At 44.2% G+C, this 19,988-nt stretch overlaps 1 protein-coding gene across 15 annotated transcripts in view; it reads left to right on the forward strand.

Annotated features, from left to right (window-relative positions):
* The window catches only part of CADPS (calcium dependent secretion activator), a 203,412-nt gene that overhangs the window by 82,308 nt on the left and 101,116 nt on the right, over positions 1–19,988 (forward strand). For all 15 annotated transcript variants that reach the window (XM_059480072.1, XM_059480074.1, XM_059480081.1 and 12 more), the window contains exons 7-9: positions 8,711–8,822; positions 12,519–12,658; positions 14,645–14,711. In XM_059480072.1, the coding sequence (XP_059336055.1) occupies positions 8,711–8,822; positions 12,519–12,658; positions 14,645–14,711 (319 nt within the window). The remainder of the gene's footprint in view (positions 1–8,710; positions 8,823–12,518; positions 12,659–14,644; positions 14,712–19,988) is intronic.

Genomic DNA, 19,988 nt, shown 5'->3' on the forward strand with positions numbered 1-19,988 from the left:
TGTCTGGACAAAGCTCTGGAATGGTGAAATGAGAGGACCAGCCTTGATAGTGATTTTTCAGCATTTTACGTGTCCTTTCTGTGAAATTAAGGTAGAGTGTGCTGGCTTTGTGAATATGCTGCATCTCCCAACAAACCACAGAACTAAGTATAAAACCCCTTAAAGGGAGCAACTTACTATGCTGTTACAACAAGAGATGGTCTCACACTTCTTCCTTTCAGCTGATTTTGGAAGGGTGCCTGTCCCATTCCACTGTAAAAGGGGGAGTCAGGAAGCCCCTATAAAAATATAACATATGTTGAGGCATAAATAAAAATCAGATTGGTCTCTCTCAGTACCTTGAGTTGTTTTCTGCTGTTTGCATTTAGAAAATATTTCACTGCTTTCTGCTAAGTTTTATAAAGGAAGGTCTAGACTATGTTGGCACAAACCAGTAACCTGTATTTTCAGGCAGAGGATTTCTGTCTCCTTCTCCAAGGTCTGTGTTTGTGAGATACTAAGTTTCTGTAAATCTGGCAGGCTTTATTAAGTGCAAAATCATGACCAGGCCTTAACCAATGGCAGTCCTCTGCAGCTGTATTTTCTTTCAGGGTGACAAGATCAGATAGGAGAGATGAATCATATTTGCTCATTCTGTGAAGTGAGCAGCTCTGTGGCTGGGTCAGTGGAGCATCTTTGGCCAAAGGAAACTTTGATTAGCATGTGTGTGGCATTGAAGTCACCCTATTCAAGAAGTGATCACAGCCACAGACAGTAAATGCACACAGGCAATTAATGAGCTGTAAACTCCTGCTGTATCCAAAGCAGATGCACTGAAGGAGTACATAAAGTAGGCAGCCCTTGTAAAAGCAATTTTTCTTTCAGTTCAGACCTCCCAGTAAAACAGTATTGGGCTTTCGCTTCCAGTTACCCCTGCTGAGTTTTTCTTCTCTAATTGTGATAGTATTAAACAAGAGCACAGGGCATTTGAAAAGCAGTCATCATTTAAATCATGGAAAGTATTCACGCAACTTTTTTTCCCTTTTTTAAAATTTTCCCTGTTAATACCCAAAAGATTGTGGTGAATAGCACTGCCACAATTTCACATCCAAACCAGCTGAGGGGTTTCTGCAGCAGAGTCCAGGCTGGGGTGCCGCGGTCTGGGAGGGGTGTGTGGTCCTGGGCTGGGTGCAGGCATGGTGGAGGGACATCTCTGGGGCAGGAATGCCATCTCGTGGCCATAAATAGCTATTATGTGATTTTACATCCACCTCCCATCCCTTCTTCCTTCCTCACGACGCTTCCCCAGTGAATCAGTCATTCTCAGGAAACACAAGTCAAGCTGTATTTTCTGCATAGCAAAGATCATCCCTTTTTGGGTTCCTAAAGCTGTGCTGTCGGCCTCAGCAGCTCCTCTTGGCTGCGGTGCCCCGTGCTGGCACTGGGACGGGATCCACGGGGATTGTGTGTGAGCCACAAGCAGATCAAGAGCAGACCTTTGCCGGCTTTGCTTTGCTGCAGTCTCTGTCAGCTTTACCCTCATCCTTCTGTGCCTTGCACACTCAGGCACAGATGTGATCTCTCCCAGCCATATTTCTCTCTCAGCAGGGCTGCCGTAGCCAGTCTGAGGATGTGGGAGTTGCAGCTCCTGGAGGGAGAGATGGTCTGGTACTGCTGTCTGCATGATGTTAGGCAAGATGGTGCCTGTGTGTGTGACACATACATTGTGTCTCAGAGCTGTGGAAACAGAAAAGGACAGGCCATGAAGTGCTGGAGGGTGGAACACCTCCTTAGCTGCTGTAGATGGAGCCCAGTCCTTAGTGACACACTGTCTCTGCTCACCTTTTGAATAACAGCATAGTGTTTCTGCAGTGGTGTTTTGGGGAAAATAAATGTCCTTTTTGTAAGAAAAATATTTACCAGAGGTGTTCTATTATAGTAAAGGGACTGTTTCATGCTTGGCCATGGGAAACGATGGATTCAGTCAGAGCATCCTTGGCTTATCCCATCAGAGCAGACATCAGTGCTGCATGCAGAGCCATGGCCTCACTCAGTGTTCCCTGGCTGCAGGGAAGGCAGGTACAGCCACCTCTGCCAGCCAGTGCCTGCAGGAATGCTGATTTATCAGCACCTGCACGGGAGCTGTATCAGTGGAAGCATGCTTTAAATCACTGCAAAGTCTGTGCAGGAGAGTCTGGGAGGAATCAAATCTGTTTGTGCTGTCACTCCCACTTCAGCTCAGCTTGTTCCGAGGGGATGGGACTGAAAGGCTGTTCTGGCAGCTGAAAGGGAGGGGAGGAAACAAATGTAAACAAAAATAGGCTGTGTTGTCAATCTGTGTCTGATGTCTTTGGTTATCCTGTTTTGAAGGTGAGTAAACACATCAAAGTTTTACCGTGGGAGGAATCCCAGAGGAGGCTCAGCAGCCCCGAGTATCAAGATGTATTATGGATGCAAACCTTTCTCAGTGCATTTCTGCAGGCAGAATGGAAAGGTGCCTTTCTTAGCACCTGAGTGGTATTTCCTAGCCCAGGATGTTTTTGCATGAGCAATGTATATGCATCTATATGTGTTCCTTGAGATTTTAATTTCAAATCTTTTTTGTGAATCTACAGCAGTCACCTCCAACACACCCTTATAGCAGTGAAAAGACAGGGGCCCTCTATGTCAGGCATCACTTCATCTGCTTGCTGCCTCTAAATTGGGATGAGGCAAATTAAGGCCTAACTCTACTGATTTAATTAGATCTCTCCTTATTGCAGTAGCAGGAGCCCAAAGCAGGTGACTGAGGCCCATTTACACAGTAGTACAGTCCCCTAAATTTGTGGGTTTTCAACTGAGGTTTGCAGTCCTGCTGTAGGAAGTCACAAACTAGTTTGTAGCTGTCCCAGACTGGCAGTTGTTCATGGCATTCTCCTGCTGGATCAGAGTTGTGTGTGTGGAGTTGTGTGTGCATCCCACAGCTCTCCAGGTGTGTGACCCAGCCTATGAGCTTTCTTGGAGTGCCTAAAAAATGCCAGAATTCTTCTGTGCCTTTGGGCTTTCTCAAATCCCAAATACACAAACGAAAAACCTGTTATCCATTTCTATTACCCACAAGAGCTGCAAAGAGTACGTATTTTCTCAAAGGCTTTGGGATGCCCTGCTTCTGTTTATTTATGGATTTGTGACCCAGCTGGTGCAGGTGTGAGCACCTGCCTCTGCCACATGTCACAGACACATCTGTTCTGCCACAAACCTGCCAGTTCAGTGCCTCACCTGCACTGCTTCCTACAAGGAGCTGTCAGCTCTTCAGCCTCTTCCAGCCATTGTCTAGTTTATCGTGTTCCTAGAAGTTCCCAAGCTCTCTTTTCATTTTTTAAAATGGGTATTTTCATCCCAGTGGGATTAATGCCATCCCTGCATGAGGTTTTGCTGTTGACCTGAGTGAGTCTGTCTGTGCTCAGTTATAATGAACTATTGCCTTCATGTATGGGTGAGGGAAGTTCAGGTAGATCACTGACAATTTTGGTCATCAACCTCTAGTTCAATTTTTGAATGGCTGGTATAGATAAAGCATTAGAGAATATAGTAAAAAGCTATCCTGTGTGCTTCTTCATATATAGTTAACTGTTAAAGATACTTTAAACCTGTTTATTTTCCTCCTCACTTGTGTCTCTAGGAATATGTAGAAAAGAAACACAGCTTAGCATTACATTAGAGGAAAAGGTGCACTACTCCATCAGCTGCATGAAGGTAGGTTAGCTCAGTGCCTGGTGTGCTTCTGCTCTAACTCTGTTTTTCCCAGTGCTCAAGCATGGGCATATATGATTTATGGCCCAAGATTTAAAGGTCTCTTCTGGGAGGGGAGGAGTGTGCTAAAGTAATAAAACCATCATTTGTTAGACAGGATTTCTGGGAGAACTAAACTGAGACTGTATGTAGCATTTCAGTCTGCAGCAATGCACTCCAGGGATCTGAACTCTCCATCCACAGAGCAGGGTCCAGATCCAGCAGGGACCATGACTGGACACCACAATAAGGTGAGAAACCAAGGCTGGATTAAGAGCATCACACCACACAGGATGAAGCAGTCACAGTGTCTGTCAGGCTGTCTGTGCTGCCCCCTTGGTGAACTCCTCTTTACTAGCCAGCTCACTTTGGAGACCTAGCTGCAAGTACACCAGGAGGGACACAGACGTGTCCAAAGAGGAGAGATGAGGGTTGTAAATGAAGAGAAATGCATGAAGCACAACCCTCTCCACCAGCACTGCACAAGGGAGGGAGGTAGCCAGACTGGCCAGTCATGGCATCCTCACCAGATCCCATTCTGACAAGAGAAGGACAGCTGCCCTTGAAATTATTGTCCCAACCATGGTCACATACATTAAATGCCTTTCAGCTGGACTCTGTGCCCTTGCACACAGCCAGCTGGCTGTGCAGGAGGGCAGGTGATGCTGGTGTTGGTGACCCTGCAGGGATGGAAGCAGCTGCCTGCCATGCCCTACCTTCCCAAGGACATGTTCCTGTCTTGGGAGGGCAGGCACTGCTGCTGAATCGGTTAATTTGGGAAAACTATACTGAGCAGGTGGCTCAGTAAACTCCTGCAAATCTGGCCAACAGGTAGGAATATTATTCTGCATGACTTTTTTACTGAAGTGGTGAATTTATGGGAACAAGGCAGAAGGGCAGCAGCTCTGGCAGAGAAGATTGTCCCAGGAAACTGCTGAGGCCAGTGAGCATCATGGCCAACACCTGGAGTGAGCCCACTGAGGGGACAGCATAGCTCTCCTTTGGTACACATTTTTACTTTCATTTTCTGATTTTTTTTAATGTTTATTCCGTGCGTTTTCTGATTTTTAATGTTTATTCCATGCAGGGATAAAAGATACCCTGTGGTAAGTTTGAGGCCCATGAGAAGTGGTCATAGATGGTGTTTAAATGTCCCCCCTGTGGAAAGCACATGGCTCTGCAGCTGCTCCCCTGTTAGCCTGGTTAGCAGGGCTGATTCATGGCCCAGCAATGCAGCCCAGTTGCACTTGTTCATTATTTATATAAATCACAAGCATCAGTGTTCTGGCTACATCAAGTTACAAGAGCATTGATGGAAGAAGGGTGACTGTTTTAACTTAGGCAGGGGCTGAGCAGACTTGCTGGAGAGCACAGTATATTAATGTAAGAGTTTAATGAATTTTCCCGGATATTAAATGTGTATGTTCACTTATAGGAAGGTCACAGGTGCTCAAATTTCCCTTAGAGGAACTTGCATACTTGAATTGAACAGAAATTACTAACATCAGTGTCTCTCAAGGACAGCTGAGAAAATTGTAGGTCACATAAGCAGGATATTGTGAAGAAAAGCAGTTGAAGTCAGAGACCCTCCTGCCTGGTTTCATGTGATACATGAGTGCAGTCAGGACAGGGATCTTTACAGGATTTTGCTCAAGCCTTATTCATATCCCAAATAGTATTTCAATCCTGAATTTTAACTTAGCAGTGCCATAGTGTTTTAAATTTTTTGTCTTTTTAGCTGTGTGGTAATTAACTTTATAATTGCTATTTCTGCATTTTAGAAGCCCTCAGCCCCACAGCCAAAGATCAGTAAAGCCCTGCACTTCCATGGGGTGGTGACAGTTGTTTCTGCAGTGACCTTATGGCGGGAAAGGGTAAGAGCTTGGTACAGCATCAAGGGGAGGAGAGCGGTCTTACAGATTTGGGCCATAAATTGGGAAGGGCTGAATAGCATCAACCTGAAGGTTTTTCAGATCAGCAGTCCAAGACAGCTGAGAGCAGCTAGGTCTGAGTAGCCTGGCACCTGCATTGGCAATGGCATCACAGCCCCTCGTGTGTGAGTGAGGGCAGTGTCTGTGACAGCTCCTGAAATCACACAGGTGAGCCCATCCTTCCAGTGCTCCATGAGGCTGGGGAGGTAATGGGAGGCAAGAGCTGACCTCTGTTACTTGTTGGCCACTCACACCCTCTGGATATGTGTCATTTTTTGTTCCATTCAGGATAAAATCACAGCACTTCAGGCTGTTTGGTCAGTAACTGTGATGGCACCTCTAGGTGAATCTGCAGACACAAAGTCTGCAGTCATGATCTCCTTATTATGCTTGTAAAAGGTAAAACAAGGGCCAGCATCTGTCAAGTTAGCACCTGGGGCATATCTCAACCTTTGGCACTTTGCAGCCAGAAGAGTTTAACTGCTTATCCTAAGTTTGAATCCTAAATAAGAAACCCTGGAGACAAACGTAGATCCTGGTGAGAGCACTGGAACGGCAAGATGCCATAAATAGGGCCATGATTCTAGTAAATTCTCTGTGCACAGCAGCATTTCTTTATCAGTCCCAGACTTTGGGATGCACTGGCCAATAAGAAATGCTGAGCCGAGGGGTTCAGGCAGGATTCAGATAGTTAATACTGTCCTGATTGAGGAAGTACTGCCAGGATTGTTCTGCCTGTGTACCTTTTTCTTGGTGTTTGTACATCCATATGTATCCATCTGTATGTGTGTGTCCTCTTGGCCAGAATGACATTTGTCTGTCTGCATTTGCAGATGTTTTATTGCTTTGAGGTGTCAGCATGGGTTCTGTGATAGGGGGACAAAATAGCATGGCCACTTCATGGCATTTGTCCACAATGGATCCCAGTGCACTTTCCCAACAAATGAACTCCTGCAGTGATAACCTGCTTAATGATTAAATATGGAAATGAAACCATTCCACTGTTAGTCCCTCAGAAGATGCTAATACCTAGCTACTGTCCAGAGATAATTTTCTGAACAATAATTTAATACACAGCCCAGATAAACTGGGTACTCAGATTGAATACAAATGATGTTTCAGTGGCTTGAATTATGGCCTTATGCTGAGCATCACTATGGCAACTAATGACATCACCACAGGCTCCAACCAGCACAAAACTCAACTTTTGATGGTCTCCATTTGTTGGCGCAGATCTTTTCAGGGCTTTTGGGGGTATGAATATGTAAGCACCAGTGTTGTCAAGGATTTGCTATGTATGTTTGCTGTCATTTGAAACATTTATTCTCTTTGTGGTTAATGTTGTTCCCATGAAGGAAACCTAATGAAAATTACTGTTTGTATTTGGTTAGTAACATTTGTTGATAACATATGGTCTGGGAATGCTTCAGCAAATAAGAGCTTTTTAATAGTAAACAGAGATACGAGTTCTATAAAGCAGATGCTGTCAAAATACACAGTGGAAGGTTGGATATTTTCTTACTTTTGCCTCTTACCCAAAGCAAGATAATCTTCCTACTTTCCCTCCTGGTGACAACGCAGTTTTTTGAGAGAAAACATAACCTGTGACCTGAATCTGTGATTAGAAAATTAAGTTGTTTCTTGCTTCTTACCCTTGAAATATTTTTTAGGTAACTGATGGCTCACACATGGAAAAAGATATTATGTAAAGGACCTGACTGGACCTCTAGTGCTATAGATAATTTAAGCCAAACCTCTGCTGTCTGGCACTGGTGGAGGTTTGATGCATCATTATAAAAGACGAAAGATATGAGACAGTGACACCAGGAGAGGAAGCTTCAGAGCAAATGTGCTGAAGAACCCAAGTTTGTTAATCAGCTCTGTGCTGAACATGCTCATCTGCTGAGCTCAGTTGGACAAGATTTGTTCAGTGGGGAGCAAAGCATAATCCCATAGTCCTAGAGCACAAGGAGAAGTGAATTATTTTTACTGATTATTTTCCAAAAGCTAAAAATGCTGCTTGGTGTTCATCTTTGAGGAATATCTAGTCACTGGACCATGTCTTCTGAGCCTTTTCAAGGGAACTGCCTTTCTTTAACTGAGGATCTAGTTTGAGGACAGCCTAAAGTGAGAAAGTGTCATTAACAGAGTGAGGGGGAATAGAAGTGGTTAGTGAGTTATGGTGTTATCATGTGGCTTGCAGCATTCTGGGTGGCAGTGTGGGTTCCACCACATCACCCAAAGGTGTTGCTCATGGCACGCTCTTGGCAGGGTCCCACATGGAATGAGTTCATGTTTTCTCTGCATTTGGGCAACTTGTGATTGCAGAAACTTGTAGATGTCCTCTAGAGACATTTATGTGTCTAGAGGCTGTGGATAATTCAGCCTCCATAGCACTCCTTTCCAAGCCAGGGAAATGACTCAGAGAGTACAATAGTAGACAGTGGTTGATGGTGTAGTTGCAGAGGTGACATCTTTCTGGCCACTGCAATCCCACCCACAAGGAGCTGGTGTCCTGCTCTGTAGCCCTAGCAAACTAGGATTACTCCAGACATAATGGCTTGGACTTAAACTTGGGTTGGGCTGAGACTTGGAAAGAGACCCAGGTTAAGTTGCAGTTTCTTCAGAAAAAGCAAACCTCACTCTCAGCCTGGAAAGCAGAGGTTAATTAGTGAAGAGAGGAGCACAGGCATGAGTGATTACAGACATCCTGGGTGCAGATGCCTTCAATCCTCTACTTCTCTTGTGACTGCTTAGGCTGGCACTGCAGAAGACATTGTTCTTTCTAACTAAGAAAATTCTCTCAAACTTGGTTTCGTGCTGCTCCCAGATGCTCTCTTTATTTCCCCAAAGGATCATCATGGGTTTTCCAAACATCTGTCCCACATTTCCCAAAGAAGATAATTAATGCCCTTGTCACTCACAAACCCAACCACTTCAGCTTGTGTCAGACACTTTTTAGGTTAACTCTTTCATGCCTGAGCAGTGTTGCAGCTGAGCTGAACACCTCTCTGTCCTTCTTTTCACAGCTGGGGCACCCAAGGAGACTTCACAACAACCCATGCACTTCCTGCAGTGAAGGTGAAGCTGTTCACAGAGAGCACAGGAGTGCTGGCTCTGGAGGACAAAGAGCTTGGGAGGGTAAGGAGATTTTGAGTTTAATAATGTTTCCTTCTGGCCCTGCTTTTCTAGAGAAATCTCTCCTGTACAGAAATATCTTTGGAGCACAACATGCTCTGCTTTTTTGCCAAGCTTCAGGAGGGGTAAAGAAAGCGAGCTCTGCACTGCTGGAGAGGAGTGCATCTCGCATGCTGTCTTTGTTGTGAGTTTTTAATGGCAGCATTTCAGCTGGCTGTGCCTGCTCTGAGCAAAGGCAGAGGATCTTGTGTGCAATATTGGCAGTCCGGAAAGCCTCAAAGGTTGCTTGCGGAAATGGACATTCCTGAGGCAGAAAAGGGGATTATGCTGAAGCAAAAAGAGGGGATTTAAGTTTGGCAGGGGACTGTTAAGTTTCTCTCATATCTGCTGAGCAGCCGGTGCACGGTTTGAGCTTTTGAAAGCACTGACTGCAGTACTCCCTGCAAAGGGCTTGGAGCCCTGGCTTCCCTGGGGGTGGATGGTGGCTGAGCTGGTGGCTTCAGTGGGGCTGGACTGGGGAGTGAAACATGAGGATTCATTGCTCTATCAATGGTGTTAACAGCAAAGAGCTCAGATTCCCGGGGTATTGGCCACAGAGCAAATCTTCCCATCTCTGCCCCTTGTTTGTGGTCCCTAAAGCAGTGCCCTGGCACTGGTGGCCCTTGATCACTGCAGCCCACAGCTCCAGAATATCTGTGGATGGAACTTTCCTATGGCTTTGGGGCAACTTCAGTTGTCTCCATGGATCTTGTGCAGCTGTTTAATTTGTGTTGGCCCCTGACAGAAGTGGCAGCAAATTCCTTGCCATGCCTTCCTCAGCTTCTCAGGCTGAGATCAGTGTGATGATGACTCCATGAAAATCAGTTTGGGGTAAGAGGAGTTGGCACCTCCTGTTGTGGCTCAGCATGACCCAGGTGATCTCCAGGGGCAGCCTGGGCTCTGTCTGCCCTGCAGCACTCCTTGCTCTCCATCCTGTCTGTATTGCTGTGGCCAAGAAATCCATGGCCAGGAAAGCCACTGATCCTGTTGCAAGCCCAAGAATTATATTTCCAGTTATGGACTAACCTGTTCAGGTGTTTCTTGCTAACTCCATGGCTGTTTGTGCTTTGACAAGGAAGAGTCTCTGTTCATTCAACAATTTTCCTAATTAACATGGTTTTGTGTTAATCCTGTTCATAAAAGTTTAAAACATTCTCTCAGGACCTAGTGAGCTGCTGATTTAAATTTATAGCTTTATTGTGGAGAATGCTGTGTGTAATTTTGTCTCATGTAATTCATGTTCATTTTAATTATTTGTGTTTTCATGTTCATGAAGTATCCTTTGTTCTTGCACTTGAGAGAGAGAAAAGCAAAGCTACCCCCTCTTTTGCCCTCTCAACCTTCTCTTCAAAGGCAGTCACAGTCCCTTCAGACTTTCTCATCCACACCTTGATCCTTCCTTTCTCCCTGTCCTCCTTTTTTGACAAAGAGGATGACCCCTCTAGGCTGCAGTACTACAGCTGAAAACCTACAATTGTTTTGCTGCACAGCATCATAATATTTTCAGGATTATTTTCAAAACCTCCTACTTCAAACAGCCTGGCACCCTGCCTTTATCCACTGTGGCATGCTGAGCAGAGCTTTTCACCCAGCCAGCCGCACTGCCATTCAGGGATTTTCCCCTGAGTGGTTACACTCAGTGCAGCCCCTCTTGCTTTGTGAGCCTTGTTTCCACTGGCAGCCATGAGCACTGCTGACTTTGCTGGTCTTGGGAAGCAATTAGCTGTGCATGTTGTTCTGAGAAAGATGTCAGCACCCAAAGCAACCCCTGTTGCCCTGAAAGGCTGATGAGCCAGCCCTACCAATGTGCTTTAATTCCCAGTCCAGCAGGAAACCATCCCTCAGCCCTGAGTTTCTGCAGGCTGAAGGACACAGGCCAGCAGTGGCAAGTGTGGGGAGCTGGCAGTGATTCCCCTGGCCTGTGGCCACCAGTGCTTTCAGTCGGCCAAACTTCAAAGGGACGCTCGGTGTACCCGGAGCGGCCGAAGGATGACGCGTGTCTGCTCAGGCTGCATCAAGATCTCTTCTTTAAATTATAATGAAACCGGGAGTGTGTTAAGCCCCTGGTGTAGCTGTTGGAGTGGGCAGGAACCTGCCTGCATGGAGAGAAGAGGAAAGCAGGTTTTATACACAAAACACCCCTGCTCAGCCACCCTTTGAGCAGTGGCTTTGTGCTCTGCCAGGCGGGTACAAAGCCCACTTTCTATTGCCAGTGTTGAGCTGGCAAGCGGCCGCCACTCCTCAGCTCACCACTTTTATCCAGGGGAGAATTGGAAAATGCTCCCAAGCCCTGCACTGCTGAATGGGCAGCTGAAGGCCTGGGAATACATCCTGACCCTATTGAAGCCAGTGGCAAGGCTCCCATGGGTTTCAGCCATGCCAGTGCTTCATCTACTGAGGGCAAGGAGGGGAAGAGCTGTGAATTGCAGCACCACTGAGAAAAGTTTTTGTCTTTTGTTGATAAAAGAGTTAGAAATCAAAGCAGAGAGCATCCCAAGCACACAGAATGGCTGCTCCCTCACTAAGAGATGCAGCTTAGAACAGGTGGATGTTCTTGCATGTCCTGCCTGGCACTGGGGTTCCTTGGATGCTGCTCAGAGCTTGGGTCTGTCATGGTTCTAACACCCCCTGCCTCAAGGAAAACTCGTTTCTCATCTTCAGGATTTGCTTGAATGTGTTTTCTTCCAAGAGTGATGCAGCACAGACTGGTGTTGCTCAGTTATCTGTGTGACTAATAGCAGCTTCAGATTCCTGACAGAGAAAGCAATTCAATAAAAGAAGAGATAAATAACATTAATGGATAAGGGTAAAGTTGAGAATTTACTGATGTTTACCTCAGGCTTTAGAGGAGGCAATAAAATAAGTTGTACAGTAATTCATGAGAGGATAATAGCATCAATGATATTTTGGTGGAAAACAGCCCCTAGATTGTTGAATCAGCAGCAAAGTTGAAGAGCAGAGGAATACAAGATTATAGTCTGGGCTGGAGTTTGGCAGGAGCATAGACTAAGCATGAGCAAGAAATGAGTGATGGCAGCACACCAGTTAATGAGGGTGAATGCTGCCATTTGTAAGAATTGTGAAACAATTTGCTTGCATAAAGATTAATGAATTTAAAGAAGATTCATCTCACTACAGCACAGTGGAAACTTGAATTAATTTGTACCAGGCAAAGTCACCTCTAAGAGTGAAAGCATCAGAAAGGGAGCAGGTGTAGGAGGAAGGGGATTAGGCCACCTCAGAGAAAACATGGAAATACCAGAAGATGATCCTCCCAGCATTTCCTGCTGCATGAAATGGAAGCAGAGTCCTGCAACCACTCATGTGATGACATGGGATGCAGATTTTATCTGCTGTCATAGCTCAGTCAGATGTACCCTCCTGAAATGACAGGAGCTGATCATGGAGTTCTGCCTGCACAGCCCCATGAGCTGACTGAGAACCCAAAGAATATATGACCAAATCTCAAAATAACAAGCTGTACTTTAAAAAAGCAATAGAAAGCAATCCTCATTGATGTGAATAGGCATATCCAGACTGACTTCTAGGACAAAACTAGGTCATCTGATGTATTTTTGTTCCACATTATTAACGTTCCCCATTAAACCCAATTTTATGAATAATTTTTCCCTTCAACATTATTTGTTTTAATTCTTACAGGTTGTTCTCCACCCTACTCCTAATAGCCCAAAGCAGTCAGAGTGGCACAAAATGACTGTTTCCAAAAACTGCCCTGATCAAGACCTGAAGATCAAGCTTGCTGTGCGAATGGATAAGCCTCAAAACATGAAGCACTCTGGGTAAACATTTGTCTCACCCTAAAGTCATTTTGTTTTGAATGTGCATTAGGAAATTTTGCTTTTTAAGGTTCTCAAAGAGAAAGTCTCTTTCTCAAGTTCACAGGAGGTGAAGCAGAAAGATAAATATAAAAATGGCATTATTTCAGTCATTTATAGTGAACTTTCCATATTCTTAGCATAGTCTTTTTTAATGCATATGAGCCAAACATTTTAAATTTTAAACAGTTTTCCTCACAGGAAATTATGTTTTTTCCTATGAGAAATGATAGATGAACTGTCCAACTCTCTTACTGAGAATAATATAATTTTTTAAAGTTATTCTGTGTCTCCCTGTATTGATTTCTCAAAACCAAAATCACAGTGCACTTTCCACTTGAAATGAACCCCAGTGTGAGCAGCATTATTTTTACTGAGATACACACCACAATTAAATAAATTCCACAATTGTCTTGAGTAGGACTAATAATTGGGAAGGTTAAAAGGGACACAGGAGGGAGTTTCAGAAGATCTGGGGCCAGAGGGATCCCTGACCACTTCTGCCTTCATATAATTACAGATTAGATCATCCTTGGGAAGATCTAGCTAAGGCCATTGGCAAGGCTCTGACTGCTCTTCAGAGCTGAGGATGTGACAAAAAATTGAAACTATCCAGGAAGCTTGATGTTGGAAATAGCTCTCCAGTCTGGTTTTGGTGCTATAGAAGTGACTTTGTTCACTTTTATTTTCATGGCATTTTGTTAAATTCCATCCATTATTAGGTAATTTAGATAACTCATTTTTTCTAATTCCTCCTCCTCCTGCTTTCTCTGCTTATGAGATCAGAGCCAGTTGTCTTGTGTGAAGTTTAATTTTTTCACCACAATCACAGGCACCAAAGCCAGAGAGGACAGGTCCCCTGTCCTGTTTGTTTCCCTGATCTCAGCTGATAGTAGGGCTGTTTTCTGGGGTTTTTTCTACTAACATTTGATCTACCTATAAAACTCTGAGGTTTATACCTCTTGCTACCAGAACTGAGATTATCTTTCTGTTGATGTGAGCAACAATAGCCAAAAGGATATTTATTACCTTCTTCTTGGACTAGCCAAGGACTCAAAGCCCACATCAGCATGAGTTGGAGTTTTGTGATTTAAACATTCACCGAGTGTATGCTAGATCCCTTCTGGCATAAGGAACCCCTTGCATAACCAAAAATGAAATCTTTTTTGTATTTATTGAGCCAGAACTAAAGTAATTATAATGATACATAAAACATATTAATGCTGAATAATATCCTTATGTTTATTATTAGCCTGGTGCTGCCACTAGTTTTGCCAGTGTTTGTGTTATAGTGTCACAGTGGCCAATTCATCACAGAGATTAAATGCTTATTTTGACATTAATTTTTAAAGTTAATTCTTCCTTTGTAGAAAAGAGTAAATTCACTCCTCCTCAGAGATTATTCAGTTTGCTTGAATTATCTGTAGCCAAGCAATTTCTCGGATTTCATCTTAGAGCTGCTCAGTGAAGTGCCCTGGTTTAGTCAGTGCAGTGGGTATTGAGATCCTGTGTGCTGGGTTTGATGTAGGAAATGTCCCTCTGTTTGACAGCTCCCCTCAGCAAAATGGTTTTATGAAGGCTAAAGCAGATTTGGGATTTTCTCCCTTAATTCTTCTGTTGCAAATGCATTCTTCACCCATCCAACCATGTTGTAGCTATTCACTGGCACTAAAGAGCTTCAAATTCTGAGCAAGTTGTGAAAGACAAAAGGAAAGAGAGAATTAATACTGTGTAGCATTAAGGGTCTGTAAGATTTTTATGTCACTTTCTTTGCAGGTAATCTGTTCAGGCTAGAAATAAACCCATTCATGAGTGCTGCTGAGCTTGAGAGTCTTGTAATTGCTCCTTCTTGTGCATTAACTTCAGTTTCTAAGTGTAAACAGAATATACTGAAAAGCAAGAGAACAAATTAACACTTGTGTGCTGAATTCACCTATTCTTTTCTCCTAGGTATTTATGGGCCATTGGTAAAAATGTTTGGAAGAGATGGAAGAAACGATTCTTTGTCCTGGTCCAGGTAACAGATGTAACTAGAAGTGATCTTAAATCACAACATGAAGTACTTGAGTCTGTCCTCTGGCCATTTTCAGTGCCATGTGATTGATGCTGAGCTGTGGTTCTGTGCAGGGTGGCTGTAAATCATGGATTCTTTTCTAAATGTATGGGTGTTCTCAAGGATATCCCAGTTGCGGACTTCTAGCCTTGAGTTTCCAGATGCACTTGAATGCTTGATAAAATGGAGAATCAATTTTAGTAAGGAATTAATGAGGTGAGGAGGAAGCTCAGTCTGTCTTGGTTGGAGGTTCTTGGGCTCTCTTTTGAACCTCCAGGTTAAATTTGGAGCCCATTTGAATCTACAGAAGTTTTATCACTGGCTATGTCAGAATCAACATCAAATCATTCTTGACATCTATCTTGCCTTCACATTTATTACTGCTTCTCATTGTCTAACAGCTCTCAGTGATCATTTTGAAGTCATTGTTTTGTAGTATCTTCCTTTTTCCCTTTTTTCTTGTTTTCACTTTTTGCCCTCCCTGTGGTTAGACCTGTACATTTGACCACTGTTAAGAATGGAAAGAGGAAACAGGCAGATGTCCTCTGTAACCTTGAAAGGTTCTGCTCAGTGCTTTGTGTGTTAGATCTTCCTCACCTTCCAAGGACAGGTGAAACCACTGCATTGGCCACAGAAGTGTGTGGCCCCAGTGTGAGTGATCCATCTTCACACCAACCTGAGGAAGTCACAGAGTCCTCTTGGGTCCATCTCTCTCCTCTCTGGACTCTCTTGGTGTGTTGTCTCCAAGTGTGAGGAATAAAACCTTTGTTCAGGGTTTTCTATGAAAGCAACACAGAAATGCTCTGATAAAATAACATGGGATCCAACTGAGCTCTTGTGACACCAGAGATCCAAACTGATCAGGTCAGAAAGTAAAACCCTGCTGCTGATGAAGCAGATGGCAGGTCGGCTGTAGAGGGGCAAAGTGTAGGAACAGACATGGTATAAACCAGGTGCACCAGACTCCACATTTGGAGCATGCTTGTTTATGTGCTGTCCTGTGCTGGTGAGGGGAGGAGTCCAAGCAGTCCCTCTTCCACCTTAGACACCTGATTTACCTGTCCTAAATCACCTGGGGTATGCTGGTTCCTTTGTTTTGTGTTAGTTATTGCTCCAAGTTCAGCTGTCTCAGTAGGAAGCTTAATTGTATTCAATCCCCTTTTAGCCATCATGGCTGGCTTCCATTGCATGAAACTGTGGGGGAGATAAGGAAATCCAACCTTGGGAAGTACAGGAGATCTAGGATGTGTGGGACCCATGTAAGTAGGAGGCTATTTGGAGAGACTCATTGAGTACCTAGTCCCATAACCAAGTATGATCAGCAGAGGCAGTTTAAGTGCTCATTTTGTACTCCACGTGGGGTCAAAATGACCACAGAGAGGGGGGAGGAAGTGTGGAGCACCCAGAGGGCACGCCTCTATCTGCCTTTCCCTTTTGGGAACATTTTATACTGACCCTGTTCTTTGGCAGAGATTGGAGGATTGCTTTTCTCTGTGTGTTTCCTTTATAATTTTCTGAAATTAAGTTAGAAGTGCTATGGCTGTCCATGATCACCTGTAGTGCAACTGGTATTGCTTTTCCCTGAGAGACAATTCAGTCCTATTAGACCAAGTTCTCAGTTCTTTTTTTCCCTGGGAAGAGGATGCTCCAAAACAGAGAGTCATTTTTCCCAACCTCATTTCTCCCATAAGTAATTCTATTGATACTCTTCTGTGCAAGGTTTTGCAGGTTTGGACTTGTCTCTCAGAGCCTTCTGGACATTCAGTGTGGTTGCAGTTGCTTCTCTGGTTTTTAGCTGCTATAAATTCTTAGGCTTGCTGTGGAATTGAAGCTCTCAGAGTTATTCCATGTTTTCTCATGTTACTAGGTCTGTATTCGTCAGTTGGCATATCAGAGCAGGATTTGGCCAGAAAAGCAATTCATTTGAATAAGATGAGCAGACTTTTGCCCCCAGAGAGTCTCTGTAGCCCACCTCAGAAATTCCAGCTGCCACTGCAGCTTCTCTGTTATGTTACCGTTTGCTCAACATTTGGTGCAATGTAAAGTGTTCTGCCGTACATCAAATATAAACAAGAAACACTCTCTATGCAGTCCCTCAGATGTAGTTTGAGCATATTGAACATGTCAGCAGGCAATAAAGATGGAATAAAAATACTTTGCTGTCCGTATGTTTGTCATTTGCTTTTCATGCAATGCAAAGGATGGGTGCTGATACGAACAGGGATTGGCAGTAAAGGTGTTGATGTCCAGGATGCTCTGAACTCTGCTAAACCACAGGCAGAAAATAACCCCTGCAGGAAGGTGAGCTGGCTCTTGTTACAGAGAGTGGACAAGGAGCAGCCCTTCTTTCAGGAGCTTCATCCACACCAGCCTGCTGCCTGCACCAGAGTTGAGAGATAGAGCCCAAAGCATGAAGTCCATTTGACATGTAGTGGTCTCGTCAGTCCCTAACACTGCCAGGAGGGTAGGGCTGTTTGGAGGAGTAACTAAATATTTCCTTTCTGATCCGTTGTCTCTGTCCCTTACCTGTAGCATCTTCTATTGCTACAGCATCTCCTGTTGCTTGCAGAATAACCTCCCTCTCATGGTCCTGTGCTCTCTCCCTCTTTCTCCATTTCAGATGGACACAGCCTTGATTCCTTCAGTGCCATTGGGTGGTACCACTCTGTCTTCTGGTACCAGTGGTTAAGAAATTCGTGGTAATAAATACTCAAACTCTTCATAACTATTTAAACAAGGCACAAAAGTGCCAAACTGCATGGGTGGCACCAAGGAGGAAGGTGTTGATGGCAGTTTGTCTCTTTTGTGTCAGTGAAGCCTTGCCGCCAAAAACGGAGGCTTTGCGCACGTATGGAGAAAAAGCAGCTCTGCTGGGAGCGCTTCCACTGCTACTTGGCTTGTGTTAAGCCCTGGAGAGAAGGGGAAAGGAGCAATAACTTCCTTGTAATTTGGGTGGAATAATCCCTCGCACCTTCTGTGTCTGTGTAACTGCAAGGGTTATACAGGAGTGAAGTGATTTGTTTGGGTGTAGTGGCTGCGAGCAGTTCCTTTGTGTCATTTCTAGACCTGAGCCTCAACTCTCCAGCACCTGCCTTGCTGGGTGGACTTGGCTCAGCCCCTCAAGGAATGGCATGGCATGGCTGGCAGGGCAAGGGTGTGTGCTCCTCCAGCACTGATCTGTGCATTAAGAGGGGTTAGTTTTCCCTTCCGAATGAATCGCAGTCCTCTCTGTACACTGCCCACCCTTCTCATAGACACCCTTTGAGATGAGCAGCAGAAGAGCAGAATACTGATTAGATGTAAATTACATGGCAGAGACTCGTTACTTGCCTAATTTTAAATCCTGAGATATGCAGTGTGAAAATGATGGCAGAATATGGCCCTGAGCTTGGATGGAAATGGTCTGCAGCATCACAAGCGAGGAAAATGCTTCGTAAAGGCAGCAGTAATGCCAGTGGCAGTGGTAAGCAAAAGCAATTAAGCTATTTAGGGCAAAGTTCTCTGTGACTGGTTAGGAAAGAAAATGTACATCCATTTCAGATGTTGTGTTTCCTAAGTTGCTGTATCAGCTGCTCAAGCACAGCACACAAATTTCAGCCAGTTTGCCAATTAGACCCTCATGCAAAAGCTGGGATTTTTGATAGCTGGCAGAACTTGTATTAATTCTTTGCAAGGTCTGATGTGCTGTACTGGCAATAACACCATGGTTGATTATGGTGGGTTTGCTGGCTTTGCAATAGGAAATTTCTTACAATGATTTTTAAGGGCAAGTGAATTAATTACACTGAGATTTCAGACTGAATCTGTTCATCTCTTATCATAACCCCATTTCAGTGCTCTGGCAGCATATGGGAAGTAACACTCCATGGTACCTGGATGACATGTCTGCTGAGTAGCTTGAAGCAGTTTTCAGCTGATTGTGTCTGATGGTGTTTGCAGAATGTTGTTGGAACCAGATCAACTCTCTGCGGATTAAAACCAGTTGCAGTGTCTACGCCTGGATCTATTGTTCTAGTGACAGACTCCCTAAACTCAGTATAATTTAGACTAATAGTGACAGTCCTTGCTTTTAGCAAAACTCAGCTGACTTGGGATAAAATGAAATGAAGTAAGAGTTCAGTAACTCTGAATATCACCCCAAAATTGAAAATAATTCAGCAGAATTGCAGTGTGTTACACCAGCACTCCTAGACCATGGTCTTCAAGCCAAGGTGAATGACCTGGTCCCCATAATCATATTAAATAATGTTTTCTCTTAGACCCTTGCTGAAAATTAGGCATAGATGGTGATTCTTATAAAATCTGGAGTGTGATGATACATACAAAATATCTGGAAATTGCTGGTTAAGTTGATGCCACAGCTAGTTCCACCTGTCTGCAGTAGGTCCATACTCACACAGGATGAATTCCCACCACAGCCCTGCCCAGGAGAGCACACACATCTCCTGCTTGAAGACAGGAACTGGGACAACTGTGTTGTGCAGTTTTTTAGACCTGAATGGATATGCTGAGATGTGAAAACTGCTGTTTTCATATTTTTTTTTAAACCTAGATGATTTCCTCTGCTCATTTGTGTCAGGAAAGGGCTTGGGAGGCAACATACAGCGGCAACCAGAGGACAAGAATCTCCCATCAAAGTGGAAAGCTGTATTACAGCTGGCAGTATCTTTGCACGGTTTCTCTCCCTTGGGACAAAATACATGCTGTTAATTTAGAAAAGGTCCATTAAAGAATTTAACCCAAGTAGGGTGGTGTTGTGTCAACAGTAAAAAAGGGGGAGCAAATGACTGAGCTCGGAGTGTGAGGCATGACAATTAACAGGTTTGAGCAGGATCCTGGGGAAAGCAGTGCTCGCTAGAGCAGGAGTCTCTGGTGGAGAAACCAGGACAAAGTCAGAACTGGTTAATGCATATCTGCTGTATTTATTAATCAGTTGGATTATATAGCTGGTGACAGAATATGGTCAAGTGCCAAGAAAGTCAGATTTAATTTAGCAGCCTGGGAATAGTGAACTTTGGCATTTGTCTCCTGCTGTCTGCTTCCCCTTTCCTGAATTTCTTTGTCTTTTCCCCCACCTTTTTTTTCCCCTTATGTTCTTTTGTCTCAAATTATTTCTCAAAGTGTTTTCCCTTTTTTGTAATGAACCAACCAGGGGTGCCTTGGATTAGTTCCCTTCTTTTACTTTCTCTGAGTTCAGCTTCCTTAGATGCTCCTTTCCTGGCTGTCATCGAGTCCCTGGAT

Source organism: Ammospiza nelsoni, chromosome 11 (genome assembly GCF_027579445.1).
Source record: "Ammospiza nelsoni isolate bAmmNel1 chromosome 11, bAmmNel1.pri, whole genome shotgun sequence".
NCBI lineage: Eukaryota > Metazoa > Chordata > Aves > Passeriformes > Passerellidae > Ammospiza > Ammospiza nelsoni.